The sequence below is a fragment of the Pan paniscus genome, chromosome 6 (assembly GCF_029289425.2).
Source record: "Pan paniscus chromosome 6, NHGRI_mPanPan1-v2.0_pri, whole genome shotgun sequence".
In the NCBI taxonomy this organism is placed as follows: Eukaryota; Metazoa; Chordata; class Mammalia; order Primates; family Hominidae; genus Pan; species Pan paniscus.
The window spans coordinates 153,913,610-153,937,047 of NC_073255.2; the positions used below are offsets into that span (position 1 = coordinate 153,913,610).

The following is a 23,438-nucleotide window of genomic DNA, read 5'->3' on the forward strand; positions in this document are numbered from 1 at the left end:
GTTCCGCCTCCCATCTCCTCCTTATTAACAAACGACAATAATCAAAGAAAAAGGAAGCTGAAACATTATTTGAGCATGTATGTAGAGGACATAGGCATTTGGTAGAATATCATAGACATCCAAATACTTGAGTCTGAGATTCTAAATTCAGTAGCAAAAATGCTACTTTTTACTCTAACACTATGTAGTCAATCATAGTTCAGGCACAGGCTAAGAAACCAGCAGATTTTCCAATTCCTAGAAAAATGACCTAGGGAATAGCACTTACCATCTTTAGGTATTAGTTTCTTCATCTGTTTTAGTCATGCCTTGTGTTAGTGATCTTTAAGCTGGAGCAGATCAATTCCCATGTGTTAGAAAGATGACTCAGGTGGCAGTGTAGAGTTTGGGTTAGATTGGGTGCTGAGAGATGGCATCTAGGAGACAGGTTGGGGGGATATGATCATCCAGGTAAGAAAAAGGAAGATTGGACCACTGAGGGCAACACAGATGGAAAGAAATCCGACTGGAAATACCTGTGAACACATGCTTGGGTACAAGCTTTATGTGAACCCAGGGTGAGTAATGCTGTGGGATCCTTCCAGTGTAAGAAGCCCTTAGAACAATGGTTAGGAACTCAGGCTTCAGCACCAGTTGTACCTGAATTCATATCCTGGGTCTGCCACTGTCTATCTGCGTGACTTTGGACAAGTGACTTAAGTGATTTAATCTTCACTTTCTTATCTCTAGATACAGACAGGATAATAACACAAAGTTGTGAAAATTTACTAAGACACCATGTAAAGCATTTAGCCCATTGCTGGTTGTTTTATGAAGATTCTATGAGTGTTTGCTGCCATTATTATTATTCATTATTATTATTTGTGGGAGGAAGTAAAGTTCAAGTACCAATAATAATTTTCAACCATTAAAAATTGTGATTATATAAAAGTTTTAAAAATTTCTCAGGAACCAGGGAGCATTCTATTTTTCATTCTAATTTGAGAATAAAATTATATTTTATGTTTTTACTTTTCTCAAAAGCGGTAGGAGCAAATCAGTTTTAGGTTATCATTTTTTCTGTTTCCAGGTTTTTAGAACAGTAGATACCTGTTCTCTGTAATTTGGTATGTCTATCTGTGTAATGCTTAAGTCAGTCCTGGCGCTTGTTCCTAAGAAAAGGAAAATAAGAGGCAAATACATATTGATTCTGTACAAGAAAAAGAATAAAGGAAGGGAGAAAAACACCAAACGTCACTAGTGCTCTGTGACAGAAGAGAAAAAGGTTGTGTTTCATAATACACTGAGGTAGACTTTATATTAAAAACATACTCTCCCCGATACTCTGCAAGTTGGATTTTTTTTGAATATTTCTTTTCATCAGCTAGGTTCTTATTTTATTTTCTCTGCAGCTGTTGGTCTGTCTCATGTTACATTCCCATCATTTATGTATCTGGTTTTGCCTGTGATGAAGCTGAGAAATGTCTCATTTTAATGGTTTCTGTGTTTTGTGTCTGTCTGTTTTCCAGTTTTGGGGAGACATTTAAACCAGTAGTCATGTCATCTCATGTAATGACATGCCTCTCTGCTTATTCTCCCTTCTGTTACCAAACAATATTTATGGTTAGTGTCTGTATGCATGTGTGCGATGACTATTTGCTATACAGTTGCCTAGAGCACCGTGAAACTCCACATGTTCAATGGAGTGGTTTCTTTTTGTTTTTCTGCATGCTATCAAGTACTCTCAAAGTGTTCCTTTGGCTTTTTGCATCAAAGATAGCTAGAGGATAGAAAGGGACATTCCAGTAAATTCTACTTTGTAGCAAATTGAATATAGAGGTTTTTCTTCCAGTAATGTTTTCCTCCCGATTTTTATGTAGACAGTGTTTTGTTAAAATTCTGGAAATGAAACTCAGAAAGGAAATTAAAAGAAAAGGGAAGAATTGCATCAATTATGACAGATAAGAGGTTAACGTACTTACTAAGAGCTTTTATAAATTAGTGCCATTCCAATAGAAAAAAAGGCAACACGAACTAGTAATTAAATTAAATTTAAAAAATTAATTAAAGCATTAAAAACTAGAGAAAATAGACATAGAATTTTAAGCCTAGCTAGTAATCAAATAACCAAACTTCCCTCCTCTCCCCTCCCCTCTCTTCCCTTCTCCTCCCTCTACCTTGTTTTCTTTTCCTTTCTTTTTTCTTTTCTTTCTTGAGCAGGGGCAGGGAGGAATGGTTTCTTTCTTTTTTTGTTGTTTTATTTTCTGTATTTTAAAAAATGTTTTGGGAAAACAACTTTGAAAAGCAAAAGCAATCTCCATCCATTTTGGGGATACACATTTGTTTGTTTCTATAGTAACATGATGGTTGGCCTTCCAGTGGTAATACTCATTTGTAATACAGCTGGGCCAGAGGTACCTTCTGAGTTCATGGCACAGGATTTCTTAGAGTGAGGTTGACTGACTCATTCAAACCTAGGACTGTAGCTTCATTAACCTTGAGTTTTAACCAATTACTGATCCACCTCAAGAAACATTGTCTGCGTTCTAAGGATCTAGGCGTTAGACAATTGCTAATTAAAAACATGAAATTTCTTTCTTTTTCCTTCTGCATTACAGATGAATAGATTATTCACCATGAGGGATGACCATTTTGGACACTATTTGAGATAATAAGAATAGATATTTAAGAGGGGAAAATGCCATTTACAGGGGCTAGGAACATTTTTATTAGGGATGAATTTAGCTTGAGATTTGTTTGGTAACAAAAAGCACCTGGAATTTAGATGCATCTTTTAATAGATTTTTTTTTTAAACTGGCTTGCCAATATTTGAAAATATCGATGCTCCAGTTTCCACCGACTGTTACCCGTAGACATTACGTAAAGCCAGATGCATCTGTGATTAACCGGAGTTCACAGCCCAGGACCTGAGGAGATAATTTTAGGTGCTTTCTGGAAAAATAACTGGTCCTTAGGTACAAATGCAAAGCCAAACGTAGTTATTGGAATTGAAAATAATAAAGCCAAGGGCTTATTTTGGACAACCATGCAGCTGGAGCAGCTGAATACTAAAATAGTGGCCTGTGTGGTGGTTTCCCCTGTGGCTTCTTATCTCCGTGGGTTACACACCCTCACCCAGGGGAAGACAGCCTTCTTAATGCAGCTTGCAGCAGGCCTTCTTTTGCGGGGCAGATTTTCCTCAGAAGAGAAGTACATTCGTCATTGAACTGTTAGAGAATATAATGAAAAGAAAAACCTAACTTTGGATCAGATTTGAATTTTACTACCCCATGGCCTGTAGCTGCTTCTCTGACTCAATATATTATCTTCCTTTAAGGCAAACTATTTAGTTTTCAGTTAGTAGAGGGTTTCAAAACAAAGCAAGTAGATTAATAGAAAGTGTAAAAATCAGAATAAATAGAATAGAAAATAGATTTACTTTTATTTTGTCATGTAATCTCAGCTGATAAAACAGGAATATACATATGTGTGTAGTGGTCAGTTTCAAAATCATGCCAGTTAAAGTTCTCTGTGTTTTAATTTTTCTTAAAGGCATATATAAAAAAGAATCTCAGAGAAAGGAGACACATTCATAATGATTAACCATACATACATCTTTAAAAGTTTGTTGTAAGAATGAACCAGTATTATACTTCATAGAAGGGCTGATTGTTCTTGCAGCAGAAAAAAGATTTGAGTTTTATTCATAATTTACTTACTAACTCATTCAATGCCATTTATCTTTAACTTAAGTCACACTTAATGATAAATGCTCTTCTCTTTACTGCCAGACTGCCTGTAGAAGTAGCTGAGCTGGCTGCCTTAATTTCCTTACTATTCACTGTCTTTAATCACTTCAAATTTGACTTTGGCCCCACTTCACCAACATGCCCAGACTCTCGCCCTTTATGTCACATTGGGAAAGCCACATCCTGTTGAATTTAACTCTGCAACATCTGATATGCTCAACTCCCCTCTCTGGTGGTATTATAGGCGCTTCCCTCTGAAATAATTCCCGCAGCTGCACATTTTACACACTGTACCCCATTGCTACCAGATGTGTCTGTCTTTGTCACATCTCTGGTTATGAATGGTATCTTCTTTCTGCCTGCTATATGAAGTCCACTTTTCTTGGCTTGGCATTTGAGCCAGCATTCTCTCCCACTGCTTCTCATCCGCCCTGTTTTCCAATCCAATTCCTTTGTGTATGCTGTGATATCTACCTAGAGTCCATACTCTCTCTTCTTTCCTCTCTAATCTCATGTTCAAAGCTTATCCTTCTTTCCAAGCCCAGAAGGAAGGACATCCCATTCATTAACCTTCTCTAACCCTCCTAGCTGGAAGTAATGTTTACTTCCTCTAGATTTTATCTGTACTTCTCTTCTGAGATGTTTCATATTCTGTGTTATTTGTGTAGCCATCTCATTTTCCTGTCTCAAGGGTAGGGTCAGTCTCATTATCATGTTATTTTCTGCCCCCAGTGTCTAGTTCAGTGTATGATACTTTTTATAAGCTAAATATATTTTAGATATTAATAAATGTAGAGCATATATGAAAGATGTTTTAGAATATAGATGTTATTCCGTTATACTTGTTAATATTCTTCTTACATTTCTTAGTTATTTCCATGCATTTTAGATTTAACAATTATCTGTTCAAACAGTTGATTATTGTGAGTATTTTGAACCCTTTTATTAGGTTCCAGCACATTAAGTAACGAATTGCCGTATTCAGCTTTGTAGCATGTAATCTTCCAAATCTTACTATTAAAGTTTCTGTAATATTTTTTGGTATAACTTCCAGTATAGGAAGAGTAAATGAGAAGCTAGTGAACAAATTCCCCTTAAGATAATGGAAAAGTCCTAGCACATTTTGCATGGCTGATGCTGTGAAGAGCCTTTTGGAGTACTCCAGTATGAAGACAAGAACAAATGGGAGTGTCCTTTTATACCACTCACTCCAGCCACCCCATAAGAGCATGTAATAGCTCTCTACAGTGACACTGCACCTTGCAAGAACTGAGCAATCCAAACATTTCAATTCCCCAGAGCACCAAGCACTAAGTAAGAAAAAAAGGCGAGTGCGTATAGTACATACAGATAAGCATAAAATAATTACCAAGGGAAGGCCTTACCTTTGGCCCTCAAACACAGCTGTTATTTTACATAGTTCCAGTGCACATCTTTTAGGGCTGTACTTAGCACCCTTCTCAAGGAAACATTCCTTTATGCACACTCTGTCACTCACTCCATCCAGCCCATGGCTGAGTTAAGAGTACTAGCTCTATATTTCCAGCAACACCAGAATTATAATTGCCTGCCAATTTGTCTCCATGTCTGCTTCTCCCACAAAACCTAGAGCTCCTTGAGGATAAGAACTATGTATATATCATATATCTTTGTATCACCAGTGTTTTACATAGTACCTGGCCACACGTTGAATATGAATATCTATTGAATGACCAAAGCTGGTCATGCACCTTTGAAATCACAACAGATTTTTAAGTAGCACATTGAGGAGAAAAGGCAGTTTGAAGCAGGTACACAACAAATAATAATAGTTAATATCTGATAGTGTGTCAGGTGACAAAAATAACATGAAGAAGACTTAAAACAAAACAAAACAAAACAAAACCTGTGCGGGATTACTTACTTTTGGAGGCAATAACCTAGGGTACTTCAACAGTTTGTTTTTGTTGTTGTTGTTGTTGTTGTTGTTTTTTGAGATGGAATCTCGCTCTGTCGCCCAGGCTGGAGTGCAATGGCGCGATCTCGGCTCACTGCAACCTCCACCTCTTGGGTTCAAGCGATTCTCCTGCTTCAGCCTCCTGAGTAGCTGGGACTACAGGCACCCACCACCACGCCCGGCTAGTTTTTGTATTTTTAGTAGAGACGGGGTTTCACCATATTGGCCAGGCTGGTCTTGAACTCCTGACCTTGTGATCCTCCCGCCTCGGCCTCCCAAAGTGCTGGGATTACAGGCATGAGCCACCGCACCCGGCCTCAACAGTTTTTTAAAAAACTTTCTTGCATGCTAACACAGTACTGTAGTTTACATTCATTTTGATGACTTAGAGTTACCAAAGATTGAAATATGTTCTGGCCATTCTTTTTAAGGGTGAAGTCAAGTATGTAATGCATTTTGGAAAGATTCCGTTGTGAAATTGTTTTTAAAAGTGTCTGGTTTAATAGGATAAAACCTTAACTATCCCACATGACTAATTTCTGAGGGTTCTACATAGCCATAGTCTTGCTATATGAGGATAATATATCTGGGACCATCTTGATTTATTAATGTGTAGTAGTCATTGAGTCTTCCTAATATGGACTTCAGACTGTACAGGTAGTCTAAGGATAGAAACACACAGACACACACACACACACACAGACACACACACACACACACACACGGCAAAGTCCCAGCCATCAAAGACTTGTAGTTTTGTCAGATTTATATTTTCTTATGAAGGTTATTATCAGAAGTCCTGGGAAATGGTTGTTATAACTTTCCTACCTAGAACTCTGCCCCTTGTAGTCATTTAGCGTTTATCAAACATTGAGTACTGTGTGGACCAGGCTCTGTGCTGGGTGCTCTGTGTTGGCTGATGGAGGATTGAGACACAGTGTGTGTGCTTGTAGGGAAGAGGTTCCCAGAGCCTGGAGCACCTTGTCTTAGCAAAGTTTCTATTTCTCTTCAATGTAACTATGTGGAAGGTTTGCTTTGTGTACAAATAGACATTTATTTTTTCTTCCTGGTATTAAATAGTTTATGAGAAACAGACAAACTCGTAAAATAGTGTTCAATCATAAATGAAAGCATATTTTAAATAATTAAAAATATAATAAGACTTACTTAGGTCTTTCCTCTGTTCTTGACCAGGGTGGAGATCTTCATTATCAAGTTTCCTGTAACTAAAAGGGAACAGATCGTCTGAGATCTTGCTCCACTTGTCCTTGAGGGTTATTAAGGTTTGTGTGTGACTGGGCGTTGGATGGTCCTTCATGATATCAGGGAAGGTTGACAGATGGCCTCCCTCCAGCAAGGGAGAAGGTGCCATGAAGACTGAACACTGCATTGTTCCCACCAATACAGTTTGCGCCAGTATAGTTTCCCAGACCACAACTGAGGAAAGAATGTGCTCAGCTCCACTCCTCAGCAGAGCCAGATGCCCAGTACAGCAGAAACAGTGTACCTGTAAAGTTGCCTAGGCGACATCGGGAGTGGAAGGAAGAGTAGACAGAATGATTTATGAGGGTTTCTTGCCATAGGAATGGGTCTAAAATTATACTTCCATGTCTTTTCCTCAAGAATAAATGACACAGGATTTATCAAGGGGATTGTGATACATAAAACCTCAAGACCTTATCAGACCCCAAGGAGACCAGGGCCAAGGGCAAGGAGAGGGGCAGCAGAAGCAACAAATGAGGAAAAGAAGTGCTCGTGCTGTGCTTTTAATCCTTGATTGAACTGATGCTCTGCCTTGATGTAAAACTGATTTTTAAAAAACATGCAAATATTGTGTATTTAAAATATGACTAGAAAAAAAACCACTTACTGGGTGAAATGAAGATATTTTATTTCCATATTAAAAAAACAGCTCCTCTCAGCATCTACTTTAGTATTAGCACATTTGCAAAGACAGTTACATGCCAGCATGTGAAATAGCATGTCATGGTAGCAGAGGGAGAACTCGTATTTTATTTATGAACAATTGGGAAAGAAACGCTCGGGGCACATAGAGTTGGTGTATCTTAGCACCCTTTCTCGGCATACTGCAATTAGCCAGCATTATCAGATGTCAATGTTGATTTTTATTTTCATGAATTATTATGTTGGTGATGGTATCAGTTTTATATTGCTGCCTAACAAATTTCCGTAAATATAGCAGTTTAACACACACTTCTTATCTCTCAGTTTCTGTGTCAGGAGTCCAGGCATGGCTTAGATGGGTCTTCTGCTCTGGGCCTCACAAGGCTATAATCAAGGTGTTGACCAGGCTGCTATCTCAATTGCAAGTTCAGTCAGGGGAGAATCTGCTTCCAGTCTCACTCAGGCTGTTGGCAGTAATCATTGCTGTAGCACTGAGGGCTTGAGTTTCTGACTGGCTGTTGTAGAGGCTGCCTGTGGTCCACGTGGCCACTTCATTAAGCCAGTAAGGAGGATCTCTCTGTCTGCCACCAACATAGAACCTTACATAGTTGTTTGTTAGAAGCAAGCCCCGTACTCCATGTCCCACCCACATTCAAGGGAAAGGGGTCACATAAAGTTATGAATAACTGGGTGCCTGTAGTCCCAGCTACTCGGGAGGCTGAGGCAGGAGAATGGCGTGAACCCGGGAGGCGGAGCTTGCAGTGAGCCAAGATCACGCCACTGCACTCCATCCTGGGTGACAGAGTGAGACTCCGTCTCAAAAAAAAAAAAAAAAAAAGAAGTTATGAATACCAGCCAAAAAAAAAAAAAGAAGTTATGAATACCAGCAGAGCGGGGATCGTTGGAGTCACTTTAGCGTTTGTCTGTCACAGGGTCATTCTGAGGAAAAGTTCTTTCATTTTAAAAGCTGTGCAATCTGGAAATCTGTTTGAAATTAGCAGGAGTGTAAACTAAGCCATTAGAGCTTCCATTTTTCATTCCCTTGTCCTTTGGTAAATGAGGAAGGGCAGAAGTAAAGTTGCAGCCTTACTTAATAGATGCTGACAGGAAGGAAGAGAGAAGTTAGTAAGGTTGAAAGAACAATGAAATGAGAGAAGATGATATTCTCTATTATCACATGGAAAAATACAAATGATGGATTAAACTATTCCAGTGTGTTCCCTACCTCACTTTGGAGGTCTGAGAAAACAGTCTGAGGCGAAGTCCCTGCTAGACTAACTTATCTCGTAATGTGCTTTCTATAGAAAAGCACATTTTCAGTAACTAAATCAGAAATGTTGCTTTGCATGAAATTGACAATTTCTTAATCCACCCTGATAGCCCAGTCTTCGGGCCTGGAAGGTACTGTGGCCTTGAATATTCATCCCTTGCAATGAAAACATTGCTAACCAGCATGCTTAGGTTATGGTTTAGGCTTTAACATGGCTTATGTCATAACCATAAAAAGACTTGAAGAAAAGGAATAAACAGGATCACAGGTGGTTCCCATATGGTCTGTGGCTCAATTGGTTGTTCCCACGGTATCTGGTAAGGCAGTAATCGGAGATTTAGGAGCACATGTTAGACTTCAGGGACATTTCTTTGCCTTCTAAAATGGCTGCTTTCAGAATCACCCTCAGGTTTAGTACTACCCCAAGCAACTAGAATCCAGATAAAAGGACCCTTCTATGAAATGATTCTTCATTTGTTTTGTAGGGCATCCATATTTCACAGGACTAATCACAATGTGGATGTTTTACTTCCTGGGCTGTACACTGTAGCACAGTGCTTGGCACATAGAAGATACTCAGTTAATGCTAATATGACAGCTACTACCATTGTTAGCATTTACACATTCAGCTCAGTCTCCTCTGCATTCTACAACTATAGTAATATAAGACGCCAAATCAGGCCGGGTGCAGTGGCTCACACCTGTAATGCCAGCACTTTGGGAGGCTGAGTGGGGTGGATCAGTGAGGTCAGGAGTTTGAGACTAGCCTGGTCAACATAGTGAAACCCGCATCTCTACTAAAACTTCAAAATTAGCCGGGTGTGGTGGCACATGCCTGTAATCCCAGCTACTTGGGAGGCTGAGGCAGGGGAATCACTTGAACCCGGGAGGCGGAGGTTGCGGTCAGCCAAGATCACACCACTGTACTCCAGCCTGGGCGACGGAGTGAGACTCCGTCTCAAAACAACAGCAACAACAACAAAAAATCAAAAGAAAAACAGCCGTCATAATACATATTATTTGATGAGGTCTGCCGTATTAGGCACTTTATCTACAGTATTATGTTTAGCTCTTGTGACAACTATGCAAGATAGGTATTACTTTTTAAATTTTATAGACAATGAAACAATCTCAAATGTACATGAGTACTTTTTGTAAAGAGATTTTCACCCACATTGATTTACCAAGAAAGTAAGTAAACCAAAGCCCCCTATTCTTTATCTTTTTAGTTGGGCCGCATTGTCCATCTAGGCATTGCATAAACTTGTTAGAGAGAAGTCCTCCAAAAATCATTTTGGTAATTTTGGGGAAGACACACAGCTGTCCTAATTTTTAGAAGTGCTATTTGGATCCATGTTAATTTGTCTCATCATAGTGGAAACTGAGACTCGCCATTCACTACTAGTCAATCAATATTCCATGTATTTGTATACAGTCACTTTAGATAGTAATTTCACATATCTAATTCCCCACCAGTGCCTTAACTGCGCTTAGCTTTCCTTCCCTGGGCATTCACCCTCAGGCCCCAGGGCTGCGGTACTCTGCATGGAATGGCCTACCGCTCTACCCCTCACTGTTCTCTAGTCTCTGCAGCCATCAGTAACTTTACCTGGTTAACTTTCTATTCAGCCTACAAGTCTCAGATGAGATGCCTTTTCTTGGCAGAAATTTTTCTTGATCTTCCATTCCTTTTGGTGCCCTGTCCCTTATAATTTCCTCATGCGTCCTTTCCCATTTGCTTATCCGATGACTTGCTTCTCTCACCCATTGGATTGTGAGCCTCTTGTGGTCAGGGGCAGTGCTCTGTAAGCTGCTGTGTCCCCAGAATCTGGCCCAGTGTAGGCACTCAGCAGCTATAGACTGATGTTAAGAGAAAATGCACATTTCATCTCAGCCTCAGAGCAGTTCTGGGAAACAGATAGGAAACCAAAGCTCTGCAAGAACGTGGTACTCTCTCAGGGCCATCACAACACTGTTGTTGGTCTCATGTTTGGTGACTGGGTCTCCTATTCCTGGTCTCTTTCCTAGGCATAATGCTTTTATATAAAGTCCCTTCCATTGTTTTTTTGTTTGTTTTCTTTTTTCAGCCTAAATAACTTAGTTTCTCTAAACTTTTCTCCCAGGGACTCTTTTTTAACCCTTTGAATTATTGCTGATTATTATCTTAATAACTTTTATTTTTTTTCCATTTTGCATGTCATATTTTAGCAAATCATTAAAAGGAACATGGCACAAAGCACACCCATATTTTTGGATGCTGTGGATTTCATCATGCTGCTTATTCCATTCTATCTAGTCAGTACCTCCAAGGCATTAATGCTGCCTTACCTCCTTCATTCGAAGACTTCCCTGTGCAAGGTGGAATATACGTAAGGAGGCAAACATACAGGGTTATATGCCTGCTCTGCTTTACAGAGGCCTCTTCCAGGAGTGTAATACGGGGGTTGCTCATACTCTGAAGAAGATAGTGGCAGGCTATTACTGTCATGAGAGCCAGAACGTGGCTGGCTCCTTACAGACATGGCTTCATAGGGGCATGCCACGTGATTCCTGAGTAAGCCTTCTGGTGTGAATTCCCTGCTCACTGGGGTGATTCTTCACTTCCCACAGTTCAACCTGCTGTATTGTCCTCTTACCTATGCTTTTCTGTGATCCATAGAGGTAATTTAATTTTCAGTCCATGTACCTACCCTGCCTACTTAGTTTCTTCTCAGTGCCACACTTAATTCCTTCACATTTACTGATTAATTAAATGAGAAGACTATGCCAGGTGAAGGTTCAGCATCTTCAGAACTCTACATGCTGCATTCCCTGAGGCTGCCTTTCAATAACTGAGGTGATATTCTTTGAGCAGTGTGACCTGTTAGAGGTGCCCAGTCAGGTCCGATGAAAAGCCCTCTGATTTGTTGAAATAGTGCATTAGTAAAGTATTATAGTTTATTTTCACAAAGCTAGATTAGTTGTTACATGTTGGTTTTTGTTTTGCCTAGCCCCAGCAAGTATGGAGGTGACCTTGATGTGTCTATAGAATATCAGGAATATCTGGCTGGGTGGGTGGCTCACACCTGTAATCCCAACAATTTGGGAGGCCGAGGTGGGCGGATCACCTGAGGTCAGGAGTTTGAGAGAGGCCTGGCCAACATGGTGAACCCCCATCTCTACTAAAAATACAAAAATTAGCCAGGTGTGGTGGCAGGTGCCTGCAATCTCAGCTACTCCGGAGGCTGATGCAGGGGAATCACTTGAACCCGGGAGGTAGAGGTTGCAGTGAGCCAAGATTGTGCCACTGCACTCCAGCCTGGGCAACAGAGCGAGATTCTGCCTCAAAAAAAAAAAAAAAAAAAAGAATATCAGGAATATCCATTTTATGTCTCAACTCACATACCTCACAGTTTTCTGGTCCAATTTTTAGGCACTTTATCAGGCCCTCATATGTTTTCAAAAATAATTGCTAATGACTTTGATGAAGCTAGGCAAGATATTTTTTGGTTTTAGGGCAGTTTGGGCTATAGTTTGCAGCCTTCCTAATTTAATAGAAGAATTTTTAAACTAGATTCTCCCCCTTCTCAGGGTGGCTTTCTGCCTTTTCATTCTAGTGCTTCACACAGAAATGACAAGCTCACAGGGGACTTATCTAGAAAAGACCGAGATAAAAATAAGTACAATGTTAAAAAAATCTATCTTATAGTATCATTTATTTAGAGCTTCCTCTCCTTTTCTAATGAAAGGCTGCTGTAGTTTCCTTTTGTGCTTTTTTTGCTGAAGGCTTTTCAGTAATATTCCCATGTGTCCCCTGTGATGCTAAAAGCATGAGCTTGGGGGCAGGTTGGCTGGCATTCAGGTCTTTGCTCAGCCTCCAGCCGCAAGACAAGATGAATAATATTGATCTCATGGAGCTGAAATGAAAATTAACTTTTCTAATCTGTGAAAATGCTTTGTTATAATCCTTAAATACATGAATACGTAGGCTGAAATAGCAAGTACCAAGTGTTGACATTATGTCCAGAATTGCCACATGCCATGTCTGAATGATTTTTGCCAGATAGTTAATAAGATTATAAATGAATAGGTTATTAAATGGGCATCTCCTACTCTCTAGGTGTTTCTGTTTCTGCTTCTCTCTTTTCTGTTTGTATCTCCATTTATTTTAATGCCTACCATTATGTGAACTCTGCCACCTTCCTATACATGGATATACCAGAGAAATACATTTTAATTATTAATTATTATTGATATATAATCTTAAAAACAAATGAATGGAATCTTTATTTTTAATCTCTTTTAAAAAAACTCAATTTTTTTTTTCACTTACTGATTAAATCTTGAGTCTTTGCCTCCAGTGGATCAGTGATTTTTCAGCAGAAAATCTTTCCTCTCCATTGCTTTGTGCTTTTGTTGCTAGGCAGTCAACAGCAGGGCTACTAAAGCACTTCTAATTTAGGCAAATCTTTTCCTCTATTTTAGAAATGGATTTCAATGGCGTTCAGTTTGTTTGCAGAAACCTACTGAAACGTATATGGTACAGATATGAATGTTTATAATTACAGAATAACAAAATGAATATTCTGCTGGCTTTTTTTTTTTTGAGATGCAGTTTTGCTCTTGTTGCCCAGGCTGGAGTGCAATGGTGTGATCTTGGCTCACGGCAACCTCTGCCTCCCGGGTTCAAGCAATTCTCCTGCCTCAGCCTCCCAAGTTGCTGGGATTACAGGCACCCGCCATGCCCGGCTAATTTTTTGTATTTTTAGTAGAGATGGGGTTTTGCCATGTTGGCTAGGCTGGTCTCAAACTGCTAACCTCAGGTGATCCACCCACCTCGGCCTCCCAAAGTGTTGGGATTACAGGCTTGAGCGACCACGCCTGGCCTCTGCTGACTTTTAAAAAAATAACAGGGAATGTGGGGTCACTCTTAGTGTGGAGGGAAATTTTGAGAATTTTAAGCACCTCTGAATCATATTGGCAGTTATAAGCTGTAGGGGTGTTTTGTGCACATTTGATTTTTTTTCCTTTTAAAAAATCTCCTTCCTTCTACGAACAAACTGTTGCATGGGAAATGACATATCACTATATATATATAATATATGACATATTACTATATATATATGACATATCACTATATATATATATATATATATATTTTTTTTTTTTTTTTTTTTTTTTTGATGGCCAGGCAAAGCCTCCTCAACTCAACTGTAGCTTCCTCCTCTTACCTCACAGCCCTAAGCTGATGACTACTTCTGTGCCTTCTTCTACCTTCCCGGAAGTTCCAGGTCCATTTAGTTCGAGTTGTAAATATTGACTGAACACATTGTGTTAGTCCAGTCTCTTGTGATTGCAAATGAAATACCACAGGTCAAACAAATTCATTTAAGAGTAGGTGCAGTGGGAGGCGAGCTTATTGAGAGGATGCTTGGGTGGCACGAAAGAATGGAACCAGTGTACCCTTCAACATCCATGTCTTTGTTGCTCAGTCTCCTAACCTCCTCAACCCTTGCATCTGCTTGGAAAGGCCCATGCTGTCTCCTTGGCATCTTGAGGCAGGTCCTTTCCTCTGTTTAGATTGTCCTCCCATCCCTCCTCCTGTCCACTTTGGTTTGGTTAACTTTTAATTATTCTTCAGGATTCAGCTGAGATGTGTCCATCTCCTGGACTTCCTCCCTGCCACCCAGCCTGGGATGCATCCCTCTTAGCATGTTTTCATAAAATCCTACACCCAGGACCTATCTATGCACTTATGTAATAGTTGCTCATTTGCTTGTGTGTTTCAACTGCACTTGGTCTTCTAGAGAGTGGGAACTGTGTCTGATTCATTCTTTCATTTTTTACCCATTGTCTCATTCATAAACAGAGAAAAATATTTGTTGAATGAGTGAACGTGGGATCTCTGTTCATTTTGGTATATTACTTTGCTTTCTGGGCTGAGCTCAGGACAGATGCCAAAGCCTTTCCCTCTAATGACATCAAAGCCCTACTTCTAAAACCAGACTGGATGTGATTCCCTTCTACAAACAGATTCAGTAAAGAAATGTGAATACTCCCACAAAAAGCCCAGTAAGTATGTGGTGGTTTTGATAATAATAAAAGTTTTGTGTAGTATCTAGATATAAATAACAATGACTTAAAATATATGTATAAAATACTTGTAAGTGAACCCTAATCATTGAGCAAGAAGGTTAACTGAATAGTGGGTATGAACAGAGTGGTCAAGAAGGTGCCTGGGCTACTCTGCCTATGGAATAGCCATTCTTTATTCCTTTACTTTCTTAATAAACTCACTTTCGCAAAGAAAAAAAAAAAAAAAAAAGAAGAAGAAGAAGAAGGTGTTTGGCAGTGAACATTCATTTTTAGAGGTTTATTTTTCATTTATTTCATTGACTCCATTTATTTCGATGACCAGTTTAAAAACCTTTTAAGTAAGTTGAAAAAAACCTTTTACTCATCATACAGTGGCCAAAACCACAATTACTTTTGCACCAACCTAATAACTTGTCAATTTGTCCTTTCTTCTTAGGGGTAACCATAGTATAATAATCTTTAATAACTATTTAATATATTAAATATAGCTATTTTCAGTTTATTCTAAGGTTGAAATACTGCTTGTTGATGCATCAGGGACTCTGATGTGCAGGTCCCACAAAATGTGTAAGAGCACCTTCTCTTTTTGGCTAACAGTTTTGTAATCAACTTTGATTAAACTCTTCCATGGTTATGAATCCATGAAAACCATTCTCAACAATTGTTTTGGGAGTTAGAAATTACAAGTACTCTATTTTCTTGTATGTAGCTTTTTTCTTTCAGTATATATTACTTGACACCTAGTATTCTGAGCCTAAGTAATGGTGAATCATTTTAATGGGATCTTACTATGGTTCTAAGAATTCTCATCATCAGAAATAAATGATTTTACCAGAGAGAAAAATGAAAGAGCTGGTTTTACTGACATACTCATACATTCCTTGTTCTTCTCCCTTTCTCTCTCTTTTCTTTTTCAGTGAGCATGTTTTTGAACACATTAACACCGAAGTTCTACGTGGCCCTAACAGGCACTTCCTCACTAATATCAGGGCTTATTTTGGTAAGTGGTGGAGTCCTTCTCATTTAAAAACATGCTGATTAGTAATATGTGTATTAGTGTATGTACAGTAAAAAGCTCTGGAAGAATATACACTAACAGGTTACAGTGATTATCTTGCACATGTATATATGTTGGGGAGTGGACTCATAGAAGCCTTTTACTACCCCATTATATTTCTGAAATATTTGAAAACAATTTAAGCAATCATGTATTACTTTGTTGAAGGGGAAAAACAAATGTAAATGAAATGGAAAATAAAGGAAGACATAATTCTCTGTCAAATTTTACTATCTAAGATATTGTAAAATAAATGTAACTCAGTTCAACTAAAAATCATCAATATGGGGCTGGGCGCAGTGGCTCACATCTGTAATCCTAGCACTTTGGGAGGCGAAGGCGGGCAGATCACTTGAGGTTAGGAGTTTGAGACCAGCCTGGCCAGCATGGTGAAACCCCATCTCTACTAAAAATACAAAAAAAATTAGCCGGGTGTAGTGGCACATACCTGTAGTCCCAGCTATCTGGGAGGCTGAGGCAGGAAAATGGGTTGAATCCGGGAGGCAGAGGTTGCAGTAGCCGAGATCGCGCCATTGCACTCCAGCCTGGGTGACAGAGCAAGACTCTGTCTCAAACAAACAAACAAACAAAACCAACGATCAAAATGGAATATTGTACAAAATCAAGATCAATAGAAATATAGCTTAGTTTTTTAAAAATGTATTGACATTGATTGTGACAATTCTAAGTTTTTTTTCCCTTCATCTTCTTTTCTTTCTAAATTTACATTTATTTATGCATTGCTTCCTTTAAAAAAAATCCCTAAAATGCAAAAAAGCAATATGATTATCATTTGTATGGCTCTATTACCTTATCTTTGTAACGGTTGCAGGTGTGCTAAATGGTAACACTTGAAGTAGTTAATTTTAGTGGCCTCAAATGGGGACCATCTAAACTCAGTGGGACTACTCTAATAGAATTAAATGACCTTTAAGGCAAAAAGGTTTTAGAAAAGCTTTTTTTCTCTGTACCCATATACTTGTGATTAAATTATAGAAATAAGCATAAAAAAAATTTTACAGAGTTGATGTTAAGAGAAGTGGATGATCAGAAGAAAAACAGAAAAGCTTTAGAGAAGGGTGCAAACATGTGGAGCAAAGAGCGTAAATGGACCTAGAATAATGGTGGATTTCAGAAGCTTGAGCTTGTGAGGAGCCAGAGTAAAAAGGTGAAGAAATGTATGGAGGACAGAAACCTGCAAACAGAGGAGAGGGATGATGGCAGTGTGGGGAGGATCTTTTCGTGTGCAGAGAACATCCAGGTTCATCTTGCTTTGCTGTGTCATACGGATTGTTAAACTCGTGGCATGAGATGTTTAAAGTTGGTGTTAAATGTCCTCCCACACATCTCCATTCCAAGTTTCAGGGTCCCACTCTTTTCCAATTAATGCCCTCACTTTAACAGTAGATACCTGGTGAGCCTGAGCATGCACCTCTCATTGCAGGTCAGCCACGAACATAAGAGCTTGTGTCTGATTTTCCACAATTTCCAGCTCTTTCTCTACAAGAGATGAGACTCTCACTAAGGGCACTCTTAGAAGATTTGAAGCTCAGTATGTGCTTCTGGAGCCAGGAGTTAGAATCCCTGAGTTCATTGTTTTCATCACCTTGTCCAGTGAACTTAGGAGCAACCAACCAACTTCATTATATTCCTTGGTTCTCCACATATGGTCAAAGGTATTATGTGTAGAGTTGCTAAACTCTTTGCCTCTCAAGAGTGGTGAATCAGGAGTATCAAATGCATTTATTTTGCATAACTCTCTAAACAGTTCACGCCAAGGACTGTCAGTGTTCTCCATACTATTAGAAGTAGAGTCCTTAGCATTTTTGAGTCTAATTATATTAAGCAGCCAACTCCAGAAACCCCAAAACCAACTAAAGAAATCTATCCTCAAAATTCTCTTTCTCTAGAACTACTTCTGGTACTAAAAATCTGTTTTGGATAAATGAAAATCCAACTAGAAAGCCCAATGCTGGCTGCAAAGACCAACCCAAGTTGAGGTGAAGCATATTAAACTTCCTCCTTAAAATGGGTTGAAATAAGGTATATGCGATAATTTATACCATGTCGCCTCTTAAATACTAATCTGTTCACCTGTATGTGTCTCTGAAGTTTTCCCTGTTCTTTAGAGATATGAGAAAAATAAAGACCCTGTAGAAAGTGGCTCCATAAAGCTATAAAGCTGGTCACTAATTTATTCCATGTAAGGACTGTATTTTATTCTGAGATTGTGTCCTTCTTACTTTTTAACGTTAAAATTTTCTTCTGAAATGATGGTGATAGTGTATGGTAGTGCTATTTTACTATTATTACTTTGCAAAGAAGAATGTAGCAGCCCCACATTGGTCTTCACATTTGTCAGGGCGGGGGCAGGAACTCTTGGCTTCAGAGAACAATCACCTCAAAAATTTACTTCTACTTAACCTGTTGAGGAACAACGTAAATTGTCCAAATGAGAAATAGTAAAAATATTTGAGTCTGACCTAGAGCAATGAATGGAGAAGAGAAAGGCTTTAGATAATCTCTTCAATCTAGGGGATTGAGGGCAGAGGAAAATTATCTAAGAGAGGATTTGGTGGACGGAAGCCAGCAGAAACTGTTTTGCTAGAAAACCACAGAAAAAATTGTGGTAAGTGCTGAAGGTATGGGAATGAATCTCTCACTCCAAAGGTTTCTAACTTTATTAATTAAAAAATATTTTCATTAGGAGGCAATATACTTACTATTTAGAGCTAGGTAAGAAACTATATTAATATATTGAGAATTACATGATATCCAGAGAGGACAAGGAGTAGACAGAAGACGATGAGAGAAAGTAATGAAAAGGGGAGATCAGTTTCAGTGAGACAGGTGATAGAAGAGAAAACCATGAAAAAGGAAGAAGTCAAGTGAGCCCTGTTTGCAGACAACATGATCTTATATTTAGAAAAACCTAAAGACTCTACCAAAAACAGTTAGAACTGATAAACAAATTCAATAAAGTTGCAGGATACAAAATCAGCATACAAAAATCAGTAACATTTATATATGCTAACAGTGAACAATCTGAAAAAGAAATCAAGAAAGCAATCCCATTTACAATAGCTACAAAGAGCATAAAATACCTAGGAATTAATTTAATAAAAAAAGTGAAAGATGCGTACAAGGAAAACTATTAAACCCTGATGGAAAAAAATTGAAGAGAACACACAAAAAATGGAAAGATATTTTGTGCTCGTGGATTGGAAGAATTAATATCATCAAAATGACAATACTCTGTGAATAAATTTTACAATACTCTGCACATAAATTTACTTATTTAATGCAATCCCTATCAAAATACCAATCACATTCTTTACAGAAATAGAAAAAAAAATCTAAAATTTATGTGGAACCACAGAAGACCCTGAATAGCCAGAGCAATCCTGAGCAAAAAGAACAAAACTGGAGGCATCACACTATCTGACTTCAAAATATTTTACAAAGTTATAGTAACCAAATCAGCATGGTACTGGCATAAAAACAGACACATAGCAATGGAACAGAGTAGAGAGCCCAGACATAAATCCACAAATTTACAGTCGACTCATTTTCGACAAAGGCACTGAGAACATACATTGGAGAATGGACAGTCTCTTCAATAAATGTGCTGGAAAAACTGAATAACCATATGTTGAAGAATGAAGCTGGACCTCTATCTCTCACCGTATGCAAAATCAAATCAAAATGGATTAAATACTTAAATCTAAGACCTGAAACCATGACACTGTGAAAGAAAACATTGGGGAAATGCTCCAGAACATTAGTCTGGGTAAAGATTTTTTATGTGAGACCTCAAAGCACAGGCAACCAGAGCAGAAATAGACAAATGGGATTATATCAAGTTAAAAGGCTCCTGCACAGCAAAGGAAACAATAAAGTGAAGAGACAAACCATAGAATGGGAGAAAATATTTGCAGGCTATTCATCTAAGAGATTAATAACCAGAATATATAAGGAGCTCAAATAACTCCATAGCAAAACCGCAAATAATCCAATTATAAAATGGGCAAAGATCTGAATAAACATTTCTCAAAAGAAGACATGTGAATGGACAACAGGTATATGAAAAAGTGCTCAGTATCACTAATCATCAGAAAAATGCAGACCAAAACCACAACGAGCTATCATCTCACTACAGTTAGAATGGCTTCAAGTGATTCTCCTGCCTCGGCCTCCTGAGTAGCTGGGACTGCAGGCATGTGCCACCGTGCCCGGCTAATTTTTGTAAGAAGAAAGGGTGTGGTAGGTGCAGTGGCTCACGCCTGCAATCACAGCACTTTGGGAGGCAGGGGCAGGAGGATCACATGAGGCCAGGAGTTCGAGACCAGCCTGGCCAAAATGGTGAAACCCTGTGTCTACTAAAAATACAAAATTAGCCGGGTGTGGTGGCACACACCTGTAGTCCCAGCTGCTCAGGAGGCTGAGGCAGCAGAATCACTTAAATCCAGGAGGCGGAGGTTGCAGTGAGCTGAGATGGCACCACTGCACTCTAGCCTGGGCAATAGAGCGAGACTCCGTCTCAAAAAACAAAACAAAACAAAAACTGGGTATAACAGAAGCTGGTGAAGATGTGGAGAAAGGGGTACTCTTGTACACTGTTGGTGGGATTGTAAATTAGTACAGCCACTATGGAAAACGGATGTTTTTCAAAAAGCTAGAAATTGAAATAGCATATGATCCAGCAATTCACTTCTTGGATATATATCCAAAAGAAAGGAAATCAGTATGTCAAAGAGATACCTGCAGTCCCATGTTTATTGCAGCACTATTCATAATAGCCAAAATTTAGAATCAATTTAAGTACCCATCAATTGATGAATGGGTAAAGAATATGTGGTATATATTGCAGAGATGAACAGAAAACTTCCCCTTCATCCTTGAAAGGTTGACAGAAAAATTAACTGACAAATGGCAGATTAATAAGAGAAAAGGCATAAGAAATGTATTATTAACGTGCACAGGAGAACTACAGAGTGATTATCCAATATCTCAGTGGGGTTAAGAAGCTTATATATGATCTTGAGGTTACAGAAAGATTGGGGTCTTGGATCCTGGCAAAACAAGTTATGGTGGAGAAACAAGTTGTGGGACAGGGAAAAGAGGAATTTTCTTGAGGGCAATACATGATTACTAGGGAGAATGATTGGATCAGGGAACAGAGATTAATTTGTAAATAGTTCTCTTTGGAATTTGAATGTTCCACAATGGAATGTTTTTCAGTGATGAAAAAGAATGTTCTGTTATTTGCAGCAACATGGATGGAACTGGAGGTCATTATGTTGAGTGAAATAAGCCAAGTACAGAAAGACATATATTGCATATTCTCACTCATATATGGGAGTTTAAAAAGTGGATCTCAAAGATACAGAGTAGATTGGTGGTTACCAGAGGCTGGGAAGGTAACGCAGGCTGCAGTGTACTGCACACTGCACAGCTTATTGTAAACTTGACCTCCTGGGCTCAGGCAATCCTTTGTCTCAGCCTCCCAAGTAGCTGGGACCACAGGTGCGTGCCATCATGTCTGGCTAATTTTTTAAATGGTTTGTAGAGATGGGGTCTCCCTATATTGCCCAGGCTGGTCTTGAACTCCTGGGCTCAAGCAATACTCTTCCTTTGGCCTCCCAAAGTGCTGGGATTACAGGTGTGAGCCACCATGCCTGGCTGAGGTTTACTAATAGGTACAAATATACCAGTTAAATAGAATAAATAAGACCTAATGTTTGACAGATTGTTAGGGTGACTATAGTTAACAATCTGTTGTGTATTTCAGAATAGTCAGAAGAGAATAATTTGAAGGTTCCTGGCACAAAGAAAAGAACAATAAATTTAAGGTGGTAGATATTCCAGTGACCCTGATTTGATCTTTACATATTACATGAAGGTATCAAATTATCACATGTACCCTGAAAATATGTACAGCTCTTATGTATCAATTTTAAAAAGCCATGAGGAGAATCAGGGATTGTTGACCTGATAGGACTTTGATCATTCATCCCTAAGCCATTCATTTTTCAGAGAAGAAAATCGAGACTAACAGAAGAAAGAAAAGGAAATGTTTTGTCTAAGCTCATGTGGTTAGTTTGCAGCAAAGTCAGGCCTAGAACCTAAGTCTTCATGTTCCTACCTTAATATTCTTTTTTTTTCTTTCAAAGCTTGTTTATTTTTATTTTTAAATTTTTATTTCAATAGGTTTTTGGGAAACAGGTGGTATTTCCTGAGTAAGTTCTTTAGTGGCTATTTCTGAGATTTTTGTGCATCCATACCCCTAGCAGTGTACACTGTACCCAATCCCAATGTGTAGTCTTTTATCCCTCACCCTCTTCCCACTCTTTCCTCCTCTGAGTCTTCAAAGTTCATTGTATCATTCTTTTTTTTTTTTTTTTTTTTTTTTTTGAGACGGAGTCTCGCTCTGTTGCCCAGGCTGGAGTGCAGTGGTGCTTTCTCGGCTCACTGCAATCTCTGTCTCCCGGGTTCACACCATTCTCCTGCCTCAGCCTCCTGAATAGCTGGGACTACAGGCGCCCGCCACCATGACCGGCTAATTTTTTGTATTTTTAGTAGAGACGGGGTTTCACCGTGTTAGCCAGGATGGTCTCGATCTCCTGACCTCATGATCCACCTGCCTCGGCCTCTCAAAGTGCTGGGATTACAGGCGTGAGCCACTGTGCCTGGCCCATTGTATCATTCTTAATGCCTTTGCATCCTCATAGTTTAGCTCCCACTTATGAGTGAGAACATACTTTTGGCTTTCCATTCCTGAGTTACTTCACTTAGAATAATGTTGTCCAATTCCATCCAGATTGCTGCAAATACCATTATTTCATTCCTTTTTATGGTGGAGTAGTATTCCATGGTGTGTGTGTATGTGTACACATATATACATATGTGTACACATATGTATATATATGTACATCTATACATATATGTACACATATGTATATATGTGTACACATACACACACACCACATTTTCTTTATCCACTTATTGATGAGCATTTGAACTGGTTCCATATTTTTGCTATTGCAAATTGTGCTGCTATAAACATGCGTGTACAAGTATCTTTTTTGTATAGTGACTTCTTTGCCTCTGGGTAGGTACCTGGTAGTGGGATTGCTGGATCCAATGGTAGATGTACTTTTAGTTCTTTAAGGAATCTCCAGTGTTTTCCATAGTGGTTGTACTAGTTTACATTCCCACCAGCAGTGTAAAAGTATTCCCTTTTCACCACATCCATACCCATATCTTTTATTTTTTTACTTTTTATTATGGTCATTCTTGCAGGGGTGAAGTGATACTGCATTGTGGTTTTGATTTGCGTTTCCCTGATCATTAGTGATGTTGAGCATTTTTTTCATGTTTATTGGCCATTCGTATATCTTCTTTTGAGAATTATCTATTATTCATGTCCTTAGCCCACTTCTTTTTTTTTTTTTTTTTGAGACAGA

At 38.8% G+C, this 23,438-nt stretch overlaps 1 protein-coding gene across 10 annotated transcripts in view; it reads left to right on the top strand.

The window, feature by feature from the left end:
* ST7 (suppression of tumorigenicity 7) overlaps positions 1-23,438 on the top strand; it is a 274,540-nt gene that overhangs the window by 130,499 nt on the left and 120,603 nt on the right. For 8 of the 10 annotated variants that reach the window (XR_008626030.2, XM_034964867.3, XM_034964869.3 and 5 more), the window contains one exon: positions 15,833-15,915. Coding sequence is in view for 9 of the 10 variants with exons in the window: in XM_034964867.3 (XP_034820758.2) it covers positions 15,833-15,915 (83 nt within the window). In the remaining variant the exon portion in view is untranslated. Of the gene's footprint in view, positions 1-14,688; positions 14,892-15,832; positions 15,916-23,438 lie in introns of those variants that run through there. The other 2 variants (XM_063606360.1, XM_063606361.1) reach the window with 1 other exon arrangement.